This window comes from Neophocaena asiaeorientalis, unplaced genomic scaffold (genome assembly GCF_003031525.2).
Source record: "Neophocaena asiaeorientalis asiaeorientalis breed wild unplaced genomic scaffold, Neophocaena_asiaeorientalis_V1.1 scaffold5, whole genome shotgun sequence".
Taxonomy (NCBI): domain Eukaryota; kingdom Metazoa; phylum Chordata; class Mammalia; order Artiodactyla; family Phocoenidae; genus Neophocaena; species Neophocaena asiaeorientalis.
The window spans coordinates 5,126,341-5,152,162 of record NW_020174698.1 but is presented as its reverse complement, the minus strand read 5'-3'; the positions used below and the strand labels follow the sequence as shown (position 1 = coordinate 5,152,162).

Genomic DNA, 25,822 nt, shown 5'->3' with positions numbered 1-25,822 from the left:
GCTATAGATAACATGCTTTTCTCAATATCACAAGGCTCCAGAAGTAACTCACATCTTAATTTGGATATAAAAGCATGAGAGTTATTGGTCCATCTTTGAGATTAGGGCTACAATTTTGCCAGACTTATATTTTTAACCAAAAATGGATAGAATTTAAATAATTTCCTTACAGTTTATGGTAAAGTTCTAACATTGTTTCTGTTTTCTTAAGCTAGAGTTCTAATTTGATATTCCATTTTAAAAATATTTTCCAATTATCATTACTAGCTCCCATGGGCCACTAATTTGAGCTTTCTTTGAGACTTTTCTTCAAATGCTTATTTTACCAGGATAATTCATTGAAAATTAGGGAAATGATGAAATGACTATTTGCTTGAATATTAAAAGTGCCAAAACACTTCTCTGGACTATTAGAGTTTAGACAAGACCCTCATAGTTTTATCTGCCCGGGAGACTGGTTCAACCAAGTGTGTACAGCACTGTGCTTATTCAAGATAATTGTTTTGAACTGCACTTTCTATTATCAGCGACTCCTAACAGATTTACATTTGATTGAGGGCATTATCTTCTCTATATTTCATGTACGTAGTGTCATATCTGAATGGTAAAAAAATATGTCTGCCATTATCTTTCTTTCTCACTTAGGAAAGGGTTAAAAGCTCAGAGCCTCTGAGTGACAGATGGGGGGAGCCTTTAAGAGCCAGTATTAAAATAATAATAATATAAATATTACATTAAATGTTTAAATATTAATTTAATGATATTTTGTACCTCATAAAACTGCTCTACTGCCTGCTAAGTTTATTTCTCCTCTGTTCTTTTTTAAAAGGATATGAGAAAAAAGAATACCAAGGAAGAGTGTGTAGTTTCTCAATGTGAATATATTTCTTTTTACTCATGACTAGAATTCACTTTGGTAAAGTCTATTAAACTCAGCCTGCTACTGATTTCCCCCATTCACTAAATATGAGAAGTAGTTTGTATCTTAAGAAATGTGCCAGATTTCATGGCAATATTTCTGACATAAATTGGAAGAAGTACTGTTGGAAATGATGGTATACATCCAGCAATTCTGTTAATCATTATTGTAAAAAATTGTGTCAATGATGAATTCCTTAGAAAGTCAACCAAAATTTCTGTGATACGTCTTTGAAGCTTGTTTTTGTGGACTCCTGTCTTAGCATCTCTCATTTTAAAGGTAATATTTTCCCTTTTATAAAGTTTGTGGAAAATATAGTATCCTCAGAGCAGAGGTTCCTTCTATCCATAGAAGTAAGAGTCTCTCTGAGGGGGAGTGCTATGGCTTGTGATCTTAGCTTGGTTATAACTCATACAGAGGTCCTAGAAGTGCTTTAGCAGCTGGGCTTGCGCAGGTAGTGACACGTTCTACCCCACATGTATGGATCTGTCCAGAGTCAAAGGAACCCACCATGGTGTTCCTCTCCGTTATGTTGTCATTAGCCTCGTGACTGGTCCTTCTAGTTACTCTTATAAGCAGTGGTTTGATAAATGGCCTTGATCACCAAGACCCTGGATATTTTTGGGGTTTTGTCGTCATTCTTTGTGTGTGTGTGTGTGTGTGTATTATAGTTTAAGAAATTGCTAGTTATTGCTTGAAACTTCATAAAATGACTCCCCCATTACACTTCTATTTTAGCACCTCTTCTTCCCTCTGTCATTGTAATCTTCAGCCTATGCTAGTCATAAGTTGGTATTGTGATAATGATTTCTGTGACTCCTAATTGAGACCTGTCAATAAGAGAATAAATATTATCATTATTTTCTTAATTGCCAATGCTGATGTAATTGTGAGGGTAAAGGACATTCAGCTTAATACGGTTGTCATATGAGATATTTCCTGGAATAGTACTGGCAGGGACTAATATTTCTTAAATTGAAATTGAAGAGGTTGAGCATGGGCCAGAGAGACAGAGGTATAAAAGATATGTTTTTGGAAACTGTCAGAAATCAGAAATTGAGATATGGTTTTGAAGTCATAATTTCATTTTATGAAGAAATTGTGCATGCTTATATACCTTATAAGCTATGTATTATATTATAAGTGAATTATCTTATATATGTAATATGTTGTATGAAGTTGGAACATCCTGTGGAGGACATAGGTATTGTGTAATTTATGGCGTATCCTCCATATATAAAGATATATACAAGCTGATCTCACTTTACCTACCTCAAGTTGTGAAGGTGGTCTCAAACTTGAAATTTCCCCAATGTTTTTGGCAGAAGCAAAACATAAATCCTTTTTGGAGGAAAACGCCATCCTCCTCAGCTTCAAAGAATCCTCAAAATTTTTAACATCAATGAACAGAACACAGTTAAATACAACTAAGCACACAAAGGAAAATGGCAACATGAGCAAAAACCAGCAGAAGTATCACACAGCAGAAGCAAACAAACAGTGGCTTCAGATGGTAGTGTTATCAGACACAGATTATAAAATTCTTGTCCTTTTTAAAGAAAATATGGAAGAAATAATAGTGAATTGAATTAGAAGGATAATTTCTTGTGACCTTTCTTTGTGATACATGCTAGATAATGTCTTCCGATCTATTTTTCAGCTCACAAATTCTGTCTTCCACTACATCTCTTCTGATGTGAAGCCTAATCCCTTAATTAATTTAGTTCATTTTATTTTTCATTTTATTTCTAAAAATTTTATTTGGTTCTTTGAAAAACTGTCTAGGTTTCCTGATTACTGATAGTATTATCCCTTTTTCCTTTTATTTTGGACAGTATTTGAAGAGATGACAATTTTCTAGAACTGACGAAAGACATCAGTCCTTAGGTTCAAGTAGCTCATTGAATCGTAAGCAGAAGAAATATATGTCAAAAAACAACACAATAACATTGCAGAATACAAAGGTAAAAATAAAAATCATTGGAGGTATAGGAGAAAAATGATAAATTTTCTTCACGTGTGACGGACTGACAGCTGAATTCTCATAGTATAATGAGATCTTCACTGTGCCGAAAGAAAACAATTGTCAGACTGGAATTGTATCCCCTGCAGAGATACCGTTCAAGAACGAGAATAAAATAAAGACATGTATATACTAACAGACACGGACAGAATCTGCCGTGAGGAAAATTTTTAAAGATTTCTTTATGCAGAAGGAAACTGATTCCAGATGTTTCCAGATGAAAAGTGTAAAGGAAAAAATGCATTAAAATGCATAAACTTGTAAATATTTGGGTAAACCTAAATGTACTTATAAAACAACAATGTCTTAGGGGTTGAAAAGTTAGAATAAAAGTAATATTAAAAGAGAATAAAATCTAAAAAAGCTAAAACCTAAGCATCCATATCAACAACTTAATAAAAGAAAACCCAGAAAATTAGACCTGGGATATGGAAGGAAAGAAAAAAGTAAAGATAAGACCAGAAATCAGTAAAATAAAAAAGAGACTGACAAAGTAAAAAGCAGATTCTTTGAAAAGGTATGATCCCCCATGGTGAGCCTGATTACCCCCCAAAAGAGAGAAGGCACAAATTACATCAGGAATGAAAAAAAGGAACACAAATTCAGTGCTACAGACACTGAAAAAATAACAAGTGATTATTGTAAATCACTTTATACCAATGTAGTTGAAACTGCAGATGAAGTGAAAAATTCCAAGAAAAACTGAGTCAAGAAAAATTAGAGAATCTAAGTAATTCTATAATCAATGAAGAGATTGAACCAGAAGTTAATAAACTTCTTGCACAGACCTTTCTAGGCCCAGTGAGCTTCCACAGTTAGTTCTATCCTTCAAGGAAAAACTAACTCTGATCTTATACTTCTTTACTGCTTATCGTGACGTGAAGTTGGCATAGCCTTTCACTTGAAGATCTTTTTACTGTTAGTGTTCTGGTATTTTATAGTGATGTGAATAAGTATGAGCCTTTGATTTATTATTCTGCTTACTTGATATTAGTAGTATGAGCCTTTTGATTTCAAGATTTGTATGTAACTTCTTGAATCCTATTGAGAATACTATTTAGATGGGTTTGTTTCAAATGTTTTTCTCTCTTCTCCTTCCTGTTTTTCCTTTGTGTTGATCTTAGACCTTTTCTTTTTGTTGATCTCATATTGTAGGCTTACCTCCAATGACTGGTGAATCATGGTGATTCATTGATATTTAAGAATGAGGGATTCGGTAGGTTAAATGGAGGCAGAATTTGTTGATTAGAGTTTGCTTAGAGGAAGTGGGCAGGGAGGACTTCCTGTTATGCTGAAGATCACTAAAATGCCAGAATGATGTAAACTTTACTCTGGGTCACTGGTATCCATGCTAGCCCCCTGGGTTCTCCAGTATACTGATTCTAAAAGTATATGGGTTCATTGTGGAAACTGGAAAACAAAGGTAAGTACCAAGAATCACTGTGAGCCCATCAGCCAGAGATAAGACTATTTGTAAACTATGTATTATGTATAACATAAAATTAGCACCATATTGCCTATTCTGTTTTATAGTTTGCAGTTCATACTCAACGGTGTCTTTCCCCAGGTCATTAAATATTCTTCTAAATCATAACTGTTAATGGCTGTATAATACTCATATACATAGTCCATATTTTCTTTAGCCATTTTCCTATTATTAGACATTGTACCTATGTCTATTTTTTGTTATAAATAGTACTGCATGTATATATTTGTATCTAAATATTCGTACATAATTTTTTTGCCTTAGGATGAAGTGTAGTTTTTGAGAAGTATATATACTTTAAGGTGTTTGTTTCAGACTTTTTCTAGAGATTTTTATATGCACAGTGCTTGGATCAATCCACAGCTAATCTTTGTTAAGTGTGCAGATATGAATCTGTAGTAATCTCTAATACACAGATAGGTGTTTACATGGATCCCTTTTTCAGTGGCATGGGTTGGAGAGCTGCTGTATAGGTACAACTAAAGTTACCAGTACAGCCATTCCCTGCAAAATAATAATTTGCTTTTCTTCTCTATTACACCTTTTTGACATATTTTCTTTACCAGTGCATGGTCTTCAACCACTGTTAAACAGATTACTGCAGAATTAACCACCCCCCCCAAGAAAAAGGGAAATATTAGTATACTAGTTTATGGCATTTCTTTTAACAGCAAATAAGAAAGAATGCCCTGAAGTTTGATTAAACATTGATAAGGTTATATTGTTCCTGTGGAAGAATCTGTAATGTCTCAGTGCTCTAAGTGAGTTGGATATTCCTAGTAGGAACTGTCATTTATGGAGTACCTCAGTGTCCCAGTCACCAATCTGGGTACTTTCTGTAAATTATGTCCAAGGTTTGTGCCAATTTTTTGAGGTGTGTATTATCACCACTTCATAGATAAAAAATAATGTTTAGCAAGGATATGGAACATTTCTAAGTCACATAGTTGGTGGTTGTCTATAAGTCACAAGAAGGTAAGCTCCATGGCTCCATGAAAGCACTGAAATGTTTCCATTTCCTGGTGTATACCCAGCACGAGACTCTTCTTTTTTCCTTTTTTTTTGCGGTACGTGGGCCTCTCACTGCTGTGGCCTCTCCCGTCGCGGAGCACAGGCTCCAGACGCGCAGGCCCAGTGGCCACGGCTCACGGGCCCAGCCACTCCGCGGCATGTGGGATCCTCCCGGACCGGGGCACGAACCCGCGTCCCCTGCATCGGCAGGCAGACTCCCAACCATTGCACCACCAGGGAAGCCCACGAGACTCTTCTTAACACGTGGTAGCCTCTCAGGAAATATTTGTTGAATGCTGAAAAAAAGGAATGAACAGAGGTGGGATTTGAACGCTCGCCGTTTTGAAACAGAACCCCTTTCTGCCAGGTAGATGTCAACTTCTTCAGCGTGTTCAGGTTTCACTGAGAGGTTGAGCGTGAGGTTTGCCTCTAAGTGATGTGCTTGTCCAGGGCATAGTTTCTCCTTCCCCCTTTTCATTTGACCAGTTATATAAATTGCTTCACGTAAAATTTCACAGCCATTTGGGAGAACCTTCAGTTAAGTCAAATGTAACTAAAACGATACTGAGTATATAAGAGGCCAAGCAAAAGTTAGAACCTTGTCTTTAAAAAACTTCTCAATACACTCAAGCAGTTGTTCTAACTTCTACACTGAACTTTGTAACACTTCAAAGTTCTTCAAAAACAAGACATTATCTTTGAGCGTGAAATCCCTCTGAGCCGCCGGTGGGAGTTTCTTGGCACTGGGCTCGCTGCATTAGGATCTAATCCTTATCCTCTAGGAAAGGAAATCCCCCGAAGACTCCAGCAACGCATAGGTCCGAGTTCCCACAGAGTCGTTTCCAGAAAGCATGCTGCTTGAGTAAAAGGTCAGAGGACTGACTGATAGGCAATGTGGTCAGCTAATTCATCTTCAAATTGGAGAGGCATCTGTCACATTTGAATACCAAATCCAGCAGTTGTCCATTTCCTAAAAAAATGCTTTTCCCCTATATTTATTATAGGCACCCTTTATATAAAGGCACTTAACAAACTGATTGACTTTGTCAACTCAGATGAAGAAAAGGGGGAGATTTATAGTTTTCCCCCAAATTGTTTAATTAAATCAGGTTACTGATTTTTCAGGCCAACAGTTATTTTGAATATCTATGCGCTAGGCACTCTGCTAGACCTAGAAAATACAGAGATGAGTCAATAAATCCACGCCTCCCTGGAGCTCACAGTCCAGTCAAAGACACACAGATAAACAAATCTCCCAGAGCATGGTCAGGGCTGCAGTAATTGGAAAGACCCAGAGGAGGACAGAGCATCTCCTGAGAGAAGACAGGCAGGTGAGTGGCTTATGGCACAGCCTTTCACAGTGTCACCAAAGGATCTTTCTAGAATTTATAAATCCAGTCACTGGATTTATAAGGCCACAGCCACCTTTCAGCCACTCCCGTGTCCCCACCTCCTGCCCCACTCCCTTTACAATCTGACTGCTTAAGTCCTAATCTTGCCCATGTCACTTATCAACTCTGTGATCCTTGGCAAGTTGCTAACCTCTCTGCGGCTAAGTTTCCTTAAACTGGGTAAATACAATAATCTGTGTCACAGTGTTATTGTGAGGATTAAATGGTTTGATAGAAAACTCTCAGAAAAGTGCCTAGCACATAGGAAGTACTACCGAAGGGATAGTTGCTGTTGTTCTGTAGAAGTGATGGCTACTACTGTAATCACTGTTATTCTCTCTTTCCCAGACTGGTGTTATTTTCTATACTTCCCTGGCTTCGCACAAAGCACCATTGCATAGATTTGTTACTGAATTAGACACCAGGCCCCTCTCTTGGGGCGCTAGCTGAACTGAGGCCCCCTGGCTGGCTCAGGGAGTTCTTTCCCGCGCTCAGGTTCACGCTGCCAATAACGAAACTGAGTTTGGTGCAAGCAAGACAGGCTTTTATTCAATGGCCAGAGAATGGAGAAGGAGAGCTCATGCTCTAAAGGCACCATCTCCTCTAAGGGAGGGAAGTGAGGGAATCTTAAGGGTCAGGAGGCAGACAGGTCATCAGGACACTAGGAAAGGGGTGGAGATTTCCAGGGGCAGCCCGGGCATGCACGGTCTTCCACACTCCTTTGCACACGGCACCAGTTGTGCAAGCAGAGTACAAATCCCCCCACTGGGCAAAGATCTTAGCATAGGGATGAAGCAAAGGTAACTCTTCTCTTGGACTCCTCCAGGTTTCATCTGCACAGGTGTGGTCCTGTGGTCAAGTCAGGGCCAGGTTCTGAGCGGTTGACCACTGTGTAACACTCAAAGCATGTATCTCTCCCAGTAGAGCTGAAAACCACCGGCCCAACACCAGGTACTTTTGAAACAAACACAGAGATAAATCAGGGCAAGTGTCCTTCAGCTCTCAGGGGTCGATACAGAAACACAGAGATAAATCAACTCAAGGAAAATAGTGACCATTAGCCTGCTTTGTCTGCCATCTTGGATCTAGCTGGTTCAGTCTGGTTTTGCCGCGGGCCTTTGTGGCATCTTGTTGATAAAACACAGCTAGCCTGTACAGTTAAAAAATAGTTTCTGTACCTATGCATGGGTGCATGGGTGACACATTGTCACTATGTAGTTCAATTCTTAGGTTACTTCTCACTGTCTCATGTCTTTATCATCAACAAATTCTAGAGTTGTTGCCCTGAGTAGATTATCAACTCAGATTAAGGATTTCACCACAAATTCTTTTTGTTTTAATTTTGTGCTTCTCCACAGAATCGAAGTCCAGTGCATATTGCAGGCACTCAAACATTTGTTTATTGATTGAAGGGGAAACTCCTTTTTTTCCCCCCTTTCTCTTTGTGAAGGCTTTTGTAACCATTCTCTCCTTTTCTTCTCTCCACTGTGCTGGTAGCATGTTAACATTTTTTACATATTTCAACTGGAGCTCTTTTCCAGTTCCATTGTAATCATTCATTTTAATGTCCACATGCTTTCTCTGTCAGGGGAGGAATTGCTTTCATTTGCATCTCTGGCCAAAGCATCTCTGGCCTTTAGCAAAGGCCAGTAGACACATTTGTATGAATACTTGATAAAGAAAGAATAATACTCATTATGTTAATGCCACTGTGTTTGAGGGAATTTGTGAGAAAAAAAATTGAGTGATTTCTTTATATCTGTTTTGGTTCACTAAATGGCCAAGAAATGATTCAGGGACTCTAACTAAACAAGCAGGATACTCCAAATAAATATTGTTCTAACATAGAGGCAAAATATTCCAACAACTTTACTTTTGCTTATATGTCTCCAAGCTTCATGTTTTCTAAGATAAAATATTTTGGCTATAGCTTCTAAGAAAATATCAAAACTTGAAAACTACCTAAATTGTTATAGAGGTATGAAAGGATGGTGGATTTTGACATTGTTGGATTAAACTACTTTGAGAAGAAAATTCAAATTGAATTAGATTTCACAGCTCTGATAATCGTTGGAGAGAAATTTCCTACTAAAAACTATTCTGATTGGGTGTTGTGTAACAAAGTAGTAGGTAATTTAAATTTCATCTTTTACAGAGGTGAAATGATTGTTCCTATGGTCATACTTTAGTTTCAGTTTCATGCTATGCATTATCTAAAAGGTAAATCTAAATAATATCTTTTAGTAACAAAGAGGTGATTAAAAAAATCAGCATGCCTCTTCTGTAGCTTAACAAGAGGGCAAAGATTTTCATATATCATGTATGCTTTAAACTCATGGTTGCAATTTAAATGCTTGCTTACCACTAAATCTTTTCATAGTTTTTTCAAGATGAGACTTATTTGTAGCAGAACTGTTCACAAGTTTTGTTTTATATTTAGTTAGAACAGTAAGGTTATTGGTAATACATCTTCATGACTGAATTTCTTCAGCAGTGAGGGAATATGTATTGTAAGTCAATAAATTTGAGAATATAAATAACTTCTCTTATCGTGATTTTCATTCATTGTCAAAAGTTAACTCCGATGACTAGTAAAAGTAGTAGAACTTTTTCGTCTTCTTACTTCCAGCAAGTACCTTATGCCAATTTCAGGTTTCTACTTTTGGGTTCACCTCCACTCCAAACCGCCCCACTTCTGAGAACTCAGACTCTGAAATTCTCTTCAGAGTCCATAACTTCTGTTCTTCTAACTTCCTCACTCCCTCCCTCATTCCCACTCCTTCACTCACTCGATCCTTCACTTCTCACGGTTCTCCATCCAAATACCCATGTTCACGTGGTCCTAACCCTCCCTGTTCAGCTGTTGCAGTCACACCTTGAGTCTCTTGTTCCCTTTTCTGTTTCCCCTCCCTTCCTATCTCCCCATGCCATGTTATCTTTTTACCCCACTCCCCCACTCCCACTCCTGGAATTCCAGGCCTCTGGGTCTTATTACAAACAATTCATGATCTCAGTTAAGCTGGGCCCCCAGAGCTGGAGGGTCTGTTCACTCTTCCATTATTGACTCCATCTCTGTTGTCCCTACTGATTTGCTGCCATCCTTCACGTGGGGTCTCCTAAGCCCCCTTCATCACTTCAGAGCCCCACCTTGGCTTCCTCACTCCCCATAGATGCTTCTTACTTACAGAGAAGGATTGAAGGGCTGCTTCCAACTTCCTATGGCTACCCCTCAGCTTTTTTTGGTTTTTGTATCTTTAAGCCTTCTTCTCACCCACCTATCTCTGAGGCTAATCCCCTGAGAGTATTTTATTGTATGATTAACCTGACTGTTTAAACCAGTTTCTTATAATGAGCTTAGGTTGTTTCTGTTTTGTTTTATTTTTTTTCAAATACAAACAGTTCTGAATTAAACATCCTTGGATATATATATTATTATGTTATATACTATATTACTGCCCACTTGTGAGAGTACAGGCAGTGCTAGCTTTGCATGGTTCTCTGACATGTACAATTTCAGTTCCCACAGTTTAATTAAATAACACCAGCCTCCCAACAACATGGTTCAAATTTCAGTAACTAAGATTTATTGACCATGAGTAATTGCAAAGTACAATCTTTGCTACTAGCTTTTTCAGTCCACAAAACACTATGCAAACAGCAGATGCATATCATGGTCAGTGACCAGTGTCACTTCTTTTAAAGTGTGTCAGTGATTGGTTACTATGCATCTGTTGGTCAGTTCAGCACAGACAGAAAAACAAGTACTTGTGTTGCTTTTCTATCTGCCAGTGGTAGACCTCCATCACATTTTATAGAAATGAATAATTGAAAGAGGGAATTGGCCGATAAAGTGCAGTTAAAAAAAGAAAAGTGATGGGCTTCCCTGGTGGCACAGTGGTTGAGAGTCCGCCTGTCGATGCAGGGGACACGGGTTTGTGCCCCGGTCCGGGAAGATCCCACATGCCGCAGAGTGGCTGGGCCCGTGAGCCATCGCGGAGCCTGTGCTCCGCAACAGGAGAGAGGCCACAACAGAGAAGCCCCAACACAGAAAAAAAAAAAAAAAAGAAAAAAAAAAAGAAAAGTGATAATGCTGGAAATGAAATTCAGATCAAATGTGGATGGGGTTGCGGAAGAGATAGCTGACTGTGGGTAGGCTAACACTGCCGCTGTTCAACGGACTCTACGTAAGCAGCCAAAGGAACCTAGTGACAGCGAATTTATTGACATGAGAAGCATGGCTCTGATGGAAAGGATGAAGACGTCCCAGAGGAAGTGACAGTGATACAAAGATTCATACTAATGGAATTTTTGGAGATATTTCATGGTATTAAAAGTGCAAAGGTTAAAACGTTGGAAACTTATCTAAACTTAGAAAGGAATGTGACAATTTGCCAAGGCATATAAAAGATTCTCACTCCGTATTGTGAGAAGTGGATAAAACACTGTTCAAACTATTCTTGATAGGTTTATTACAAAGAAATAAAACTTTAACTTTCCGTGGTTTAAATTACAGGATACTAAATACAGATTCGTTTTACTATTTTTTCATTTCCCTATATATTTGTAATTGACAGTAAGAGAGTTTTTATTGATTTTGATAGATCCTTCAGAATTACTCTTCCATAAGTTTGTGTTAGTTTACACCACCATTAAAGGCTTAGGAGAATCCATTAGTACTCTTACGACATTGTTCTATTTGCCATTCTTTACTTATTTGTTCAAGCTCTTCTTCTGATGGCTCTTTATTTTAATGGAAATATATACATTTAGGTTTTTGATTTCCTAAAAAAAGAACCTGACCTAGACCCTGTTGTATTTTAGACCCACTGTACTTTCACTCTTTTTTCCTTTACCTTCGTTTTCTTTTGAAATGTGTTAGACCTGCTTCCTCAGTTTATTTGCCATTCACTTCCTCTTTAGTTCTGCAGTCCCTTGACAGGAGGCATGCTGAGGACAGAGGTCATGTCTCTTTTATTACTGAGTACCCAGTACCTAAACTACAGATCAGCATACAGTCAATACTCAGTATGTTTTATTGGAGGGAATGAGTTCAGAAAACATAAAAAAGCCTCTACCCACCACCCACCCTGTGCCATTCACCCATCCCTCCTGTCTTTAGTATCTCTTCATCTTGGCTTTGGGGAAATGCCACGCCACCCTTCCATACTGTGTCCATTCCCCTTTTTCATATTCTGGGTTCCAGCCAAAGTAGGCTGCTCATCATTCATCTGCCACCTCCCATATGCCTTCCTTCCTGCAAGCCTTTCCTTATACTGGCTTTTCTCTGCTCTGCCCTCTCTTCGCTTCCATCAGCTCTGCCTGACAATATCATGCCATCATTTCCCCTCTTCAGAGTCCAGCCCAGAGCCTTCCTCTATGAAGTCTTTTCTGATCTCTTTCTCACCGGCCACCCCAGCCTTTCTTCTTTAAACAGCTATAGAACTCTGCAACTAGAGTCTACCAAATATGAACCATTTGTACTGTTGCTTTTGCCTTTTCCCAAAAAGTAGAAGCTCCCTGGAGGGTCTCTTATTCTTTCCTTCAATGCATAATATAGTCTTTACACATAGTTGGTGCTCAATGAATATTTTATTGAATTGTCCTGAAATGTGACATTCCAGAGAGCTGCCAAGGGAACTCCATTCCACTGAAAAATATTGAGGACTATTTTGTAGATTATTCTGCTTTTTTTTTTTCTAACTCACAAATAAACTTCTGTCATTGTTCTTGGGAGTTATATGGTGTAATCACTTACACCATATTCACCAAATGATCTAGTTAAAGTCAAATGTCAAAGTCCAGAATAGTGGAGAATGAGAAAGTTGCAAAATGTTAGAGCTGGAAAGATTTTTAGGGATCCAAGGAATCCAGCCCTTTAATTTTATAAGTGAGTAAATTGATGTCTGGAATGTTAAAGTGACCTGTTCCAAATCTCTACACAACCAGTTTGTGGTAACATTTGGGTCCGGGATGTAGTCGTCCAACCCTGTCTGTTGCTCATTCCCACAAGCTGTCACAGTGAATATGAGAATAGTGTTTAGGTTTGTGTAATTAAACTGTTAAAAGAGGCATCTGATATTCTCATATTGCCTTTTATGGATTAACAAGTAGAAAATTGTTAGGTTTTCTTTTCTCCCTACCTTAATTATTATAAGTTTTTGGACTGGATTCATTTACATCCACTGGGAAATTTCTGGCAACATTAACCTAGGAAGGCATAGATTTGTTTGCTAATATTTAAGTAAACTTGTTGTTGAAGTATGACGTACATACAGAACAGTACCTGAAGCAGAAATGTGCAGTTTGAATTTTTCCAAGGTGCACACATCATGTGACCAGCACCAGATCAGGAAACAGAGCAGCACCAACAAGTTTAGAAGTATTTAAAGAAATAAAACATTTGAAGAAATAAAAGGGCTTGGAAACTACATTTTTTTTTTTTCTCTCCACAGGTATTGTCAGTCTGTGTGTTAACGACAATCCTTGGTTGTATATTTGGGTTGAAACCAAGCTGTGCCAAAGAAGGTAATTAGTACAGTAATTTTGTGTGTGTGTGTGTGTGTGTGTGTGTGTAGGGGTACTAGTCAGCCTTTTTCAGAATGTGATTGAGATAAGCGTTATGTCCTAATCCCTTGAGTACTCCATAGATAGTGCAAAGTTGATGCTGGTTTGAGCCTTTTTCTTGAAGCTCTTTTATTATTTTAGCCATATACTATTTTATTTACTTGCAGAACTTCATCCCATAATGATGAAGAGGGGCTATGACCAAAAAACCAACCCACCAGTCAAACAAACAGAAAAACCTCAAAACAGCAAAAAATAAAGAACAAAGACACAAACAAGCAGCTGGCTGACAGGTTCTGGTGCTGTGCTCTTGGAGCCTGTCTCCCTGACTTCCTCCAGTGACTCCCAAACACTTTTTCTCCCTAAGGAGTTAGCCCTGGAGGTTACTAGGTAACCAATTAGCATCCCTGGGCAACCAGAAACTTATCCTTACATGCTTTTAAGTCTTTTAAAATTGCAGACATTTCAAAGCAACGGTGATATTTTTAAGCTAATATATATATATATATATTACTGAGTGCAGAAATCTAGCCAACACTGACAAGATAACTATGAATAATAAAACTGAATCACAGTACACTGTAGCAGTCATTATTTTGGCTCTGAGGTAGTTTTTAATTTTTTCCCCGTTAAAATCACTGATGGTCTTCCTAGGGAATTTGGTTTTGAAAATTGAACAAATCCTTCTGTTCAACTATTCTGTAATTGTGATATTAGTCATTTAAAAAATGTTAGTGGTTGTTAAGCTGTCATTTATAGTTGAAATGAATGAAATGTAATTTTATATATTTAGTCAGCAACTATTCAGAGCAAACTGTCAATGTTTAATAAAATTAAAAAGCTATAGACTTTAGTGTTCACCTGTGTAGCCTTTAGACCCAAAGTAATTCCCCTTGAGTTCAGTTTGGCATGTAAAAATAAAACCGAATGATTGAAAACAGTAATTTTAATCTAAACTCAACATGGAGTGCATATTATTTTTTAAATGACTAGGAACATATTAGTGAGCTCCAAGTAATAGCTATTATTATAATAGCTTTTCCCCCTTGGGTCAGGAAAGTTAATATTTTTGACCCTAGAAATTATTATTGTCATTTCATGTCCTTGAAATTGCCTAGTTTCCCGGTGTTAAATGAGAGTTAAACTCTGTGGCAGTGTCTTCTTGGGTCAGGAGACCATTGCAGTCAAGAGCTAGGATTATTCATTTTTTTCTTTTTGACTTCCATTATTTTATAAGTGGATTTTTTTTCTTACCACCCTGATTTTTTAGTAATCCAATAAAAACCTAGCTTATTCTAGGTAACTAGTAAAGAGTTACAATGTAAAATTGTTTTTAATGAAAAGTATTTTCCTTCCATATCTGCCATTTATCCATTTAACAAAAACTTATTAGTACCAGCTATAGTCAAGGCTCTTGCTAGGCACCAGGGATACAGTGTACTGGGTAACTTCCAGATGTGGTCTTTGTTCTTAAGGAGTTTGTGCTCTAGGGTGAGACTGGGATATTAACCAGATGATCTAGTTACAAATGGAAGTGAGTGACTGAGATGAAGGGTAAGGTTTTATACAAACTTAAGAAAAGGAAAAAGGACCTTGACTGGGAGTTTGGGAAAGTTTCTCAAAGGGAGCAGCCTGGAACTGAAGGTGCAATGGATGTTCTAGGTGATGGTGGGAGCTGGGTCCCGCAGAACATGTTCTGTACAAACACATTACTTCTCCTTTACACCAGACTGAGAATGATGTAAGTCAGGTATTCTCTGTCTTTCTGAAATATTCATAGATTATCACTTTTTAGAGAACTCTGCATAAAATCTTCAGAACAAGCTCTTCTTATTTTTCTTTTCTTTATTATTCAAAAGTATTTCAGTTTTATTACCCCCAGTAAGGTTTATAACATATAAAAGAAAAAAGTCATCTTTTTTTCCTATGGCAAGAGATAAAATTGCAAACTCTGTAAGGTTACCGCCTTCTGTTTGTGTCACTTTCTACATGTATTTGTGAAAAGATTCTTGGTTAACTTTATTGCCCACCCCATCTGTGTTTTCTAAAACAATATTTGAACCTGACTATAACTAACTTAGGTGTATTAATTGATGTTTGCTTTGTAATTATATAATGATTAGAAACATCTTTCAATATTTTCAGTTAAAAGTTGCAAAGGTCGCTGTTTTGAGAGAACATTTGGGAACTGTCGCTGTGATGTTGCCTGCGTTGACCTTGGAAACTGCTGTCTAGATTACCAGGAGACGTGTATAGAACCAGGTAAAAATATGCAGGGGAAAAGATGGAGTCATGGGCCTTGGTAAAAGAGCAAAGAAAAGTTCTGCATCTTTTAGGTATGTGATTTACCTAACCCATTTGAGATTTTTAAAAATTTGGCCTTTATATTTTCTGAGAGAAAAAAATTTACATATTTTGCCTTGTTAAAAGTTTTATGGATAGCAAAACTGCCTGTTTTTAATGTATGCTGATAGCCTATTTAGTCTAATTTGCATTTCACCTAAGTTCAAAAAGGCTGCTTAAAATATATGTATATTTCTATGGGCTTATTAAAGCAAGAGTTCTTAAGATGTCCACTTAAACTTCAAAGTAAGACCATCAGACTATGGAAATTTTCTGTTTGATTTGGTCTTCTCTACGTATGACATGGAATAACATTTAAATGAGAGCGAGCCAGGTTTAGATTAAATTTTGAGAACTCTGACAATGACTGGTGGAAGAAGCCAAGATGGACATGGGAGTTGTATAGTAAGAATTAACGTTTGTTTACATTTTAAAATGATGAGATTCTGGCTTTTTAGTGAATAATAATTACTGCCTGCATATTTTCTCTTAGTTCAGATTGACCACTGTGGTGGCAGGTTCTGTGACTGACTAAGGGTTAGAAAATGGTCCATTGTCTCTTCATGGATCATGTTCCAGAGACATTTCTGTATTCACTTTGGACATGTTGAATTTGGACCATGAAATGTATTATGTTGATATTTGTTTCTAGAACGGATATGGACTTGCAGCAAATTCAGGTGTGGTGAGAAAAGGTTGTCCCGAAGCCTCTGCTCCTGTTCGGATGACTGCAAGGACAAGGGCGACTGCTGCATCAACCATGGCTCCGTGTGCCGAGGTCAGGAGGTCATGCCCTCGCCAGGTTCAGAGGCAGGCTTACATCTTCCTAGGTCCTAGCGGGGTTTAGCACAGATGTATTTTTTACATTAGAAGTCATAGTTATTGACCCACTATATTAGCTGAAAAAATATTTAAAAAACATGGTATTAAGGAAAATTTCAAACAGATATACCTGAATAGAGAGAATATGTGATGAAGCTTGCATCACCCAGCTTAATAATTACCATTATCTAACATGGCCAATGTTGTTTTATCTGTAGTCACTCACTCTTCTGCTACAACCCCCTCATGTTCTTTTGATATTAGCTGCATATTTAACGCTGTACTTGTGGAAAGATCACTTTTGCGGTCCTGGCTGACTATATAACAGGTTCCTTTATAGTAAGTGAGGACAATGTCTACTGTGCATTGAGAGAGTGGATGTGAAGTTAGGGCATAAGATTCTGTGTAAACTGATGTTATGATGATGTCTCATCTAGGCGTTACAGGGTTCCTTGAAATTCTTTGACAGAACCTGGCTCTGTATGAGAGGAACTAAGACATCAAGGATTTAATACCAGAAGATTTTGTTGGGTGGATAGAAGGAGGGTTGTAAATTTTGGCTGAAAATATTAACAATTTGAAAATGGAAAAGGTGCCTTCAAGTTCTCCCAAATACAGTAGTATGTTTTAGTCTTGCAATTATACATTCGTTTTTTAATTCCTGATATCACCTAACTTTTATTTTGAAACAGAATAACTCCCTTTATTTGTTTTGTTTCCCTAGAATCACGTCCCATATTATCTATGTATCTGTTTAACATATTTTGTTTTTGGAATCTGTCCTAATGTGTCTCACAGGCATCACAATCATTGTTTCTGTTGAGTGTGTTTAACTCATTGTACTTCTTGAAAATGTTTTAGGTGAGAAAAGTTGGGCAGAAGAAACATGTGACAGCATTAATGATCCACAGTGTCCAGCAGGGTAAGATTATATTCTGAGATACTAATTTTTTTTAGGCGTACCATTTTTTTCTCTTTCCAAATAAAAATAATAATTATTCATTGGTTCAGTAAATATTATTTTTAGTTAAGCCTTCTTTTGGCACTGGTGGTGTAGAGATGATTATGGCGTGACTCCCCACTCTGGAAGCTAGTGGAAAAAAGAGAGATCATAAATATTTAGTATTCATGAGTGTTGGGTGAAAGTATTTGTGTTTTCCTTCTTAGGAAGGAAGGATCTTTACATTCATTTGAAGTTTTTCAAGTTGAACTTACAGCAAATTACAGCTTCTTTTTATTTTTTTTGTGTGTTTTGGTTCATTTATATATTGTTGGGATAACATGTCTGTGAGAAGATGTTACATAATTTTTATAATTTATACTTGTTATTTTTGTATTTAGAGTATTTTTATAATACCTTATGTTTACAAGGTCATCAAAAAAAATTTGTGTGGAATTCAGAAGGTGGAAATTTGGTGACAGTATTAAACATAATCATCTTTGCTCCACTTGAACAAAGATATATGAATTCAAATTCATATAATTTGAATTATTAATCTTCAGAAATATATTTTTATGTCTTTAAAATAATGATTTTTCCAGACTGTTAAACATTTTAAAGCTGTATTTTAGCTTACTTATGTATATAATTTATTTTTGTTTTTTAAATATGTATTTTTGTTTTCTGTTGGATGGAAGAGTTCTTTTCTGTTTAAAACAGCAGTAATAGCAGCCAAAACTAAACCCAAAAAATTCCAACAAAAGAGACTTTTTTCAAAGAGGACTTCTCATATATCCTAAGATGTCTGTTAAGTCCAAGATATATTGGAAATTTTACACTTAATGAATTTTGAATCTTCCTTTTCCTTCTAAACATTGACTATTATTTTCCAATTGTAATGTTGACTCTGTTAGTGGAAAATATAAGTCCTTCTTTCTTTACAAGAAGACCGTAATTTAGGACACATTTTATTATACGGGAAATTATTATACCCATATATTTACCTGGAGGCCCAGCAAACTGTTTTTATGTTTTCTGTTGATTGAATAGAAATAATTTTATACAGACATGGACCATTGAGACTATATGCAGCTGATTCTGCAGAGTCTCCCAGCAGAACTATGGTACAAATACTAGTTAGTGGAAATTATACACAAATTTCCTCCTTTTTCCATTTGTGTTTGGGTATGAGAGTAAGCTGGGGAGGCAGTAGAGTTGGAAAAGGTAAGGTAAGGTAAATCTTTGTGCTCAGATTTTTAAATTACTGAGTAAACTTTCAGTGGAAAGTTTTTTCATGGTTATCCAGTGATACACGACTTTCCTACTGTCTATCAGATGTCATTAGAAGCTGTAAAATTTCTGAACCATGCCTGTTTTGGTGTAGCCATGGAATGGTTGTCCATAGTTATTCTCTTTTGTTGGGAATATCATTATACATTTTTTTTTTGCTTCCCTCTTTGGATTTCCATACCACACATGTAAATCTGTGTGTGTGTGTGTGTGTGTGTGTGTGTGTGTGTACCTTCATTGTTTGTTCATTTCTAGCTTTGGATCATTTCTTTGTTGTTTATATATTTAACTGTAGTAAATACCTCACCAACTTCTCTATTAAATATTAATATCTTTTAAATATGGTAAACTTAAAAGCTAAATATTGTATATAATTTATGTGATATGAGATACTATCTATTAGTTTCAAGTAGAGACAATATCAGAAAATGCTTTTACAGAAAAAAAATTAGTGGAAACAAGAAACATAATTTAGAACATGCTATTTGTTAACATTTATTCTCTTGCAAATTGGGAAAATATTATTACATTTTAGTTGCTTTTGGTCTAGCTTTTGGAATAGCAGGAATCATAAATGATGGTCTCTGTATGGTGGCTCAGAATGGTATGAGTGCTTAATCAGTACTAGTTGATGATATATATTATAAAATATAAAAGCATATATGTGAATATAGATGCTTACAAAATATTCTTTATGAGGATGTTTGTTGAGCTTGTTAGTTTACCTAAGATTACATACCAACCTCAGTGGAAAATCTTCACTGGCTCTGTGTCTTCTTTCTTCTTCTTTAAACAATTTTTTTTCCTTTCTTTCTCATTATCCAGGTTTGAAATGCCTCCTACCCTCTTATTTTCTTTGGATGGTTTCAGGGCAGAATATTTACACACTTGGGGCGGACTTCTTCCTGTTATTAGCAAGCTGAGTGAGTAACTTCAGAGTTTACTATTGGAGTGCCACAGTTTCAGTGAGATAGACTAAGGAAGGAGTCTTTTTTTCGAAAAATACTGGCAGAATCTGTTTTACTAAACTCCTCTATTGCAAAAGAGTTAAACCTAATGATAAGGAACTAGTGTTTAATATTGTAATTGTTCTGAAACTGCCTTTTAAATAATTCTGCGATAATAGTAGTTACTTTAGGATTTTTATCCCTTGGTGATAGTTGTAGATATAAGGATGAGATAAGATATACTTTTTTTTTCTTAGACTTTTGGATTCCTTTTATGGAAAAATTATTTATATATTTATCTAATATGTATTACATCTTAAAATAGCATTTCAAAAACTAAAATAGCATTTCAAAAACTGCTATGTTTCTAGTAGGGTAGATATAGAATATTTGTTATTTATCTTATAGTATCATGTAGCATCTTTCCCACTTCTTTATCTCAATAAAGCCTTAATTGAATGATTATTGTATAAGTTACTAACGCAATAGTAGAATTGTCTTTTCTTAGTATTAATGCCAAAGTTTTAAATCACATTAACCACCAGTAATATGGGCATCACTTGTATCATCATTGTTACTGAAAAAAAAATTAAATATGGGTATAAAAACTGTAGAACATTGCTTGTTATCAGTGATCAGTAATTAAGTAGCCACAGTGTAATGCTGGACTGAACTAGAAGTAAGTAAATACACTGTTTTGGTGTTCTTCTGGAGTTCTGAAACATTATTTACTAGACTTGAGTATATGAGGTTGGTTTAAACATCAAAGTCACTCTCAGTAAATACATAGGTACGTTTATTCTACTTCTTTTGTGACAAGCCAAAATAATATTTGGAGAACTTTAAAAAATTTCAGTTTCTAATTTCTCCTGGGAAGAAAATAGTTTTTATAAATAATCATTTGACCTAAAAAAGTCTTTAGCAGAGAGCTTGCATGGGCAAGGAAGGCTCTGTTCTTACCAGCCAGGCTCATGAGCTTTGAGGTTTGAATATGGCCCTTTGTTATCATCAGGAGGAAAGTTTGTTTCCATAGCACCAAATATGAGTTCAGAACCTGAGTTCAGAATTAAGGAGCTGTAGGTACCTATACATGAAGTTGAAAGGAAATCAATACACAGTTAGACTAAGTCCTCTCTTTGGGTAGTTGGGGAATGTAGCTTGTAATTCTGAACTATTTGGAAGGCAGTGAGATAGATAGACACATGCCAATCTGAGGAATATTTTCAGGCAATGGGGTATTGATATGCTAGAATCATTAGTTTTGTATTCCCTCTTCAATGGTAGAGGCAGAATGTGACACTAGGGCTAAATCAGCAACAGTTTGACGTGTCCTTTCTTGTACTTGAAGCCGGAAGATGCTTTTTATCTTTAGAGCAGTGTTGAACTTGTCTAGAGTTAGCTAGATTGGATTTTTGGGGTGGGACACTGTCATCCCAGCTACTGCTTCATTCTTGTTTTAATTTTGCAGATTTAGCTACTAATGCAGTTTTTTGTTGTTAAAATATAACTACATCCTATAATTTAGTATGTTACCACCAAGGAGTAGCAGACAAAGATCTAGCAAGAATCATTATGGTCCATCTGGAACTTAATGTTATTGATAAGTATGGGATAATTATTTCATTGGCTTAACTATTTTGTTTAATGATTTTCTAAGTAAGAGAAAAACTAACTCTTAACATTGAATTCGAGTCCAAAATGTTGCTTTGTAATTCACCCTGAATTTTTATATGGTTGTAAATCCCTTCTGGGTTCACTTTTTAGAACTATTTAGAAGTCTGTGGTACCAAAGCTAAATGAGGGAAACAGATTGTTAGTTGTATTTAATAAAAATATTTAATTTTTTTTCCTTGTAGAAACCTGTGGAACATATGCTAAAAACATGAGACCAGTATATCCAACAAAAACTTTCCCCAATCACTACAGCATTGTCACAGTAAGCTCTGCATTTCAACTTTTATATGTTCACAGAAGTGAGATGTAAATGTAACATTTTTCAAGAGAATAAGTAGATTTCAGATCAGAAAAAAATAACTTCTTTTTCATTGTGTAGTTAAGCAAGGAAACCTAGGTTCTGGTCTTAGCTTTTCTACTAACTAGTTGTGGCCTTGGGCAGGTCACTTTACTTTCTGGGTCTCCATTTCCCATCTGTGAAAAGAAATGACTAAAGACTCCAAGAAATGATCTCTTGGTTCCCTTTCAATTTAAGAGTCTCTGATTCTTGGGTCCTGTTTTTTCTGATTAGTTTTTATCTTACTTTATTTGAGCCCCAGACTGTCTGCACTCACATGTTCTCAGCTGTCTTTCCAGTCATCTTGATGTATGAGTTCTAAGCAAGCCACTTTGCCTGACTTTAGGTAGGATTACAGCTCTATTTTTGTTTCACTCAAAGTTTGGAGATTTGATTTGAATCCAGAAAAAAAAAGTAGAATTCATTAGGCCTTAGGGTTGAAGCCAGAGAATTAATACTTTAACTTGTGTTGGTACAAGCTACTCTTGGACCCAACCAAAAAGGAGTTTGTTCTGAAGAAATGTTTCACTGAGCAATGCAAAAGGACAACACAGTACTTTTTTCAAAATTAGGCTGCTTCTTTATATAGAACTTCATCCATATCATTACTAATTTATTTTCTCCTATTACATAAATTAAAACACAAATACTCCATAAAATCTCGAGTGGTTGGTTATGTTTTAACAATACCCATTGTTTTGTTCTTCTCTCCTTAAGCTGGGTTAAGTTCTGTGTAGCTTAAGTTGTCTATTTCTCTTTGATGATTTTGTTCTGTAACTTTAAAAACTTAAAACTTGCATAAAACTTCTATTTTATATTTTTTAGGGACTTTATCCAGAATCCCATGGCCTCATTGATAATAAGATGTATGATCCCCAAAGGAATGCTTACTTTGCACTTAAAAGTAAAGAGAAATTTAATCCTGAGTGGTACAAAGGAGAACCAGTGAGTTGTTTGTTTTATCTATTAAAATTATTTTTATTATTCTTATCTGTTTCTAGCAGAGTAAAATACCACATTCCCTGGAGCTTTTAATAACTCATTTCATTTACTATGTTTTATGCCATCCTTATGCAAACAGAGATGAATTCAGGTAACTCTAAATATAGCTTGTATCATTATGTAGTCTATTCCAGAGTGGGGTTTGGGTTATGCTGAGCCAGTTCTCTTTTCTGCTTGATTTTACCTTTTTGTTCTAGTAGCGAAGAGCAGTAGTCTGGGGGTAATATTTTGATCTACACAAAGCTGACTGTTTCTACAGGTGTAAACTTTGACTTTGTTTGTATTTGCTAACTTAGAAGATTCTCTCTGATTGTGACTTAGATGTGCTCTCCTTTTGAGTTTTTATAAATTGCCATGACAATTCTATAAGGTCTATTTGGATAGTCTTGGTATTCCTCTTGGAAGGAGAAGAGCATTTGCAAGTTATAAATTCAGATTTTAGATCTGACATTTGAAGCTGTGTGGCTTTGGGTAAATTATTCTTTCTGTGCCTCAATCTTCTCCTATCTGTACTGTAAATAATACTGTAAATACTGTTAACTACCTCATAGAGTTATTGTGATGATTAGTTGAATTGATAATCTAGAATACTATTTAGAACTGTAATTGGCAATAATAAGTGCTCAATAAATGTTAGTTACATAAGCAAAAATGTCAATAAGTTAAAGATATGTATATTTGTAAATTTTTCTTTTCTTTTTCCTTTCATGAATTTTTCTTCTTTTAAGAAGGAACCTATTCTAGTGGGAAGCAACGCATAGCACAGGGATATCAGCTCGGTGCTTTGCAACTGCCTGGAGGGGTGGGATAGGGAGGGTGGGAGGGAGGGAGATGCAAGAGGGAAGAGATATGGGAACATATGTATATGTTTAACTTACTCACTTTGTTATAAAGCAGAAACTAACACACCATTGTAAAGCAATTATACCCCAATAAAGATGTTAAAAAAAAAAAAGAAGGAACCTATTAAGTAGAAGTATGACTATAAAAGTTGCAGGAGTTATCAACTGTTCATATTTTTTAGGTTAATTTAATTTCTGATTATTTAATTTCTCTTTGCTGCTGTTCAAAGTCATATTACATTGTTATTTTGTAGTCTAACTGCTGGAGCTTATTAACGTCAAAAACATTCTAGCATTTGGGAGGAAAGCATTAGGGTTGCATGAACAGATATTTTCCTAAGAAATGAATGCTTGCATAATTTCCTAACTTTCCTTCACTGGCTTCCCCAGATTTGGCTTACGGCTAAATATCAAGGCCTGAAGACGGGCACATTTTTTTGGCCAGGATCAGATGTGAAAATTAATGGAATTTTCCCAGACATCTATAAGATGTATAATGGGTATGTATAGCTGTACTTTTTCTAGGACCTATAACATAGAATTGTTTATTTTCTTATCATAGCCTGAGTTCTCGCATTTGAATGATATGTTGTTTGAAAAATGAGACCTGTCAGAATAAGAACTCTGTCTCAAAGAGTTTTAGATGGATGATAGATAGACAGTAAAACTATGACAAGTTTTTTCCTGGAGGTTTTCTAGAAAGCACTGGTAACATGTTAGAGTTTGCATTCAGATCTTTGGGCAGGAATAAGATGGAAGTCCTGGTGAAAGTAGAGGTCCTGCACATTTTCACTCTAGGGAGAAAGAACGAGGAGAAGGAGGTGAAAGTATTAAAGGGACACAGGTAGGAGTGACTCTCTGGTATCTGGAAATATTATTTAAAAGAAGATATTAATGGCACCCCTGGATTTGCATTTTCAAATTCCTTTGTTAAACGTTCCATTTAATGTGAGAACTGATTGGAGTAACCTCCCTGTGATATTCAAAATCCATGAGGTACCGCGAAAAAAACAGAAACTTTTTTTCTGGAAAACTCTCTTTGGATCATTTTAGGGAGACTAGCAAAATAGTTTCGTCTTTCACTTGGGAAATTTATGTCATAAAATCAATACGATAATGTATTTGAGGGACGAAAGGAAAAGTTCATAAATTCCAAACAAGAAATGCAAAATGATTTTCTATGGTGACCTTATGCTGTTGTTTATTCCTTAGGGTACACACGGACACCTTGTTATTTGCTGTTAGTTTCATTCCATAGATGGTTATTGAGATTCTATGTGACAGGCACTGTCCTAGGCCTGGGGGATTTGAAGAGTGGTGATACATGTTCTCTGGCTTCTCAAGGTCTGATAGAGACCTTCTCAAGGTACAACTAAGTGTACTGGAGGTTGGGCAAGCACTCTGATGGAGACGTGTAAGCAAAATCCTGTGCCCACAGGAAGGTGTCGTTAATTCTGCCCAGAAATCGTTGCCTGGAGAACTGTCTGCTCATTAGGTGTCCACTTCCCAATTTTACTAAGAGTCGTCAATGAGTGAGTTCTTCATGAGGTCCTCTTTGAAGAGTGTATTGACACATGGGTTATTCATGCCATAGCAATTGCTATTCTCAGGTCCAGGAGTAAGATCCTCAGGTAGAGTATAGGAAGCAAATCTCTTAAACCCGGCTACAACTTCCATATGTGTAAAATTTAATGTTCGTTTCTTTGTCGAGAAAACAATTTTAAGTTTTCAGATGAAGCTCTTACATTGCTTGGAACACATTTGATGCCTTGAATTGTTTTAGGCTCTCTGAATGAAATTTTCAGTGAGACACACATTTATATCTTAAACCCAAACAGCTGTCACAGATTTGTTTTCATTTTGTTTATCTTTCATATTAGTTCAGTACCATTTGAAGAAAGAATTTTAGCTGTTCTTAAGTGGCTGCAGCTTCCTAAAGATGAAAGGTATGTAGACGATTAATTTCTGTCATAAAATACTCCTTTGTTTTATAAAAACATCAGAATATTTTAAATAGATGACAGGAAAACTTTGCTATTGGCTATGATGTTTTATATCCAAATTAACTCTTTAGTGTCCTATTACAGCCACATTTTGAAGAACTCTAAACATGTAAATTATTTCTCAGCAATTTTAGAAATGTTACCCCAGTGTTGTATTAACTTCTATTCACTATCAGTTGTTGAATTATTCTTTCTATTCTGTTTTACAATGTGTTCGTAAAATATTAC

The 25,822-nt window shown here is 36.2% G+C and overlaps 1 protein-coding gene across 1 annotated transcript in view; it reads left to right on the top strand.

Moving 5' to 3' along the window:
* The window catches only part of ENPP1 (ectonucleotide pyrophosphatase/phosphodiesterase 1), a 69,839-nt gene that overhangs the window by 24,161 nt on the left and 19,856 nt on the right, over positions 1 to 25,822 (top strand). Inside the window, exons 3-11 of the mRNA XM_024759013.1 lie at positions 13,283 to 13,355; positions 15,540 to 15,656; positions 16,390 to 16,515; positions 17,421 to 17,481; positions 19,615 to 19,712; positions 21,593 to 21,672; positions 22,573 to 22,692; positions 23,982 to 24,091; positions 25,472 to 25,537. Of these exons, the coding sequence (XP_024614781.1) occupies positions 13,283 to 13,355; positions 15,540 to 15,656; positions 16,390 to 16,515; positions 17,421 to 17,481; positions 19,615 to 19,712; positions 21,593 to 21,672; positions 22,573 to 22,692; positions 23,982 to 24,091; positions 25,472 to 25,537 (851 nt within the window). The remainder of the gene's footprint in view (positions 1 to 13,282; positions 13,356 to 15,539; positions 15,657 to 16,389; positions 16,516 to 17,420; positions 17,482 to 19,614; positions 19,713 to 21,592; positions 21,673 to 22,572; positions 22,693 to 23,981; positions 24,092 to 25,471; positions 25,538 to 25,822) is intronic.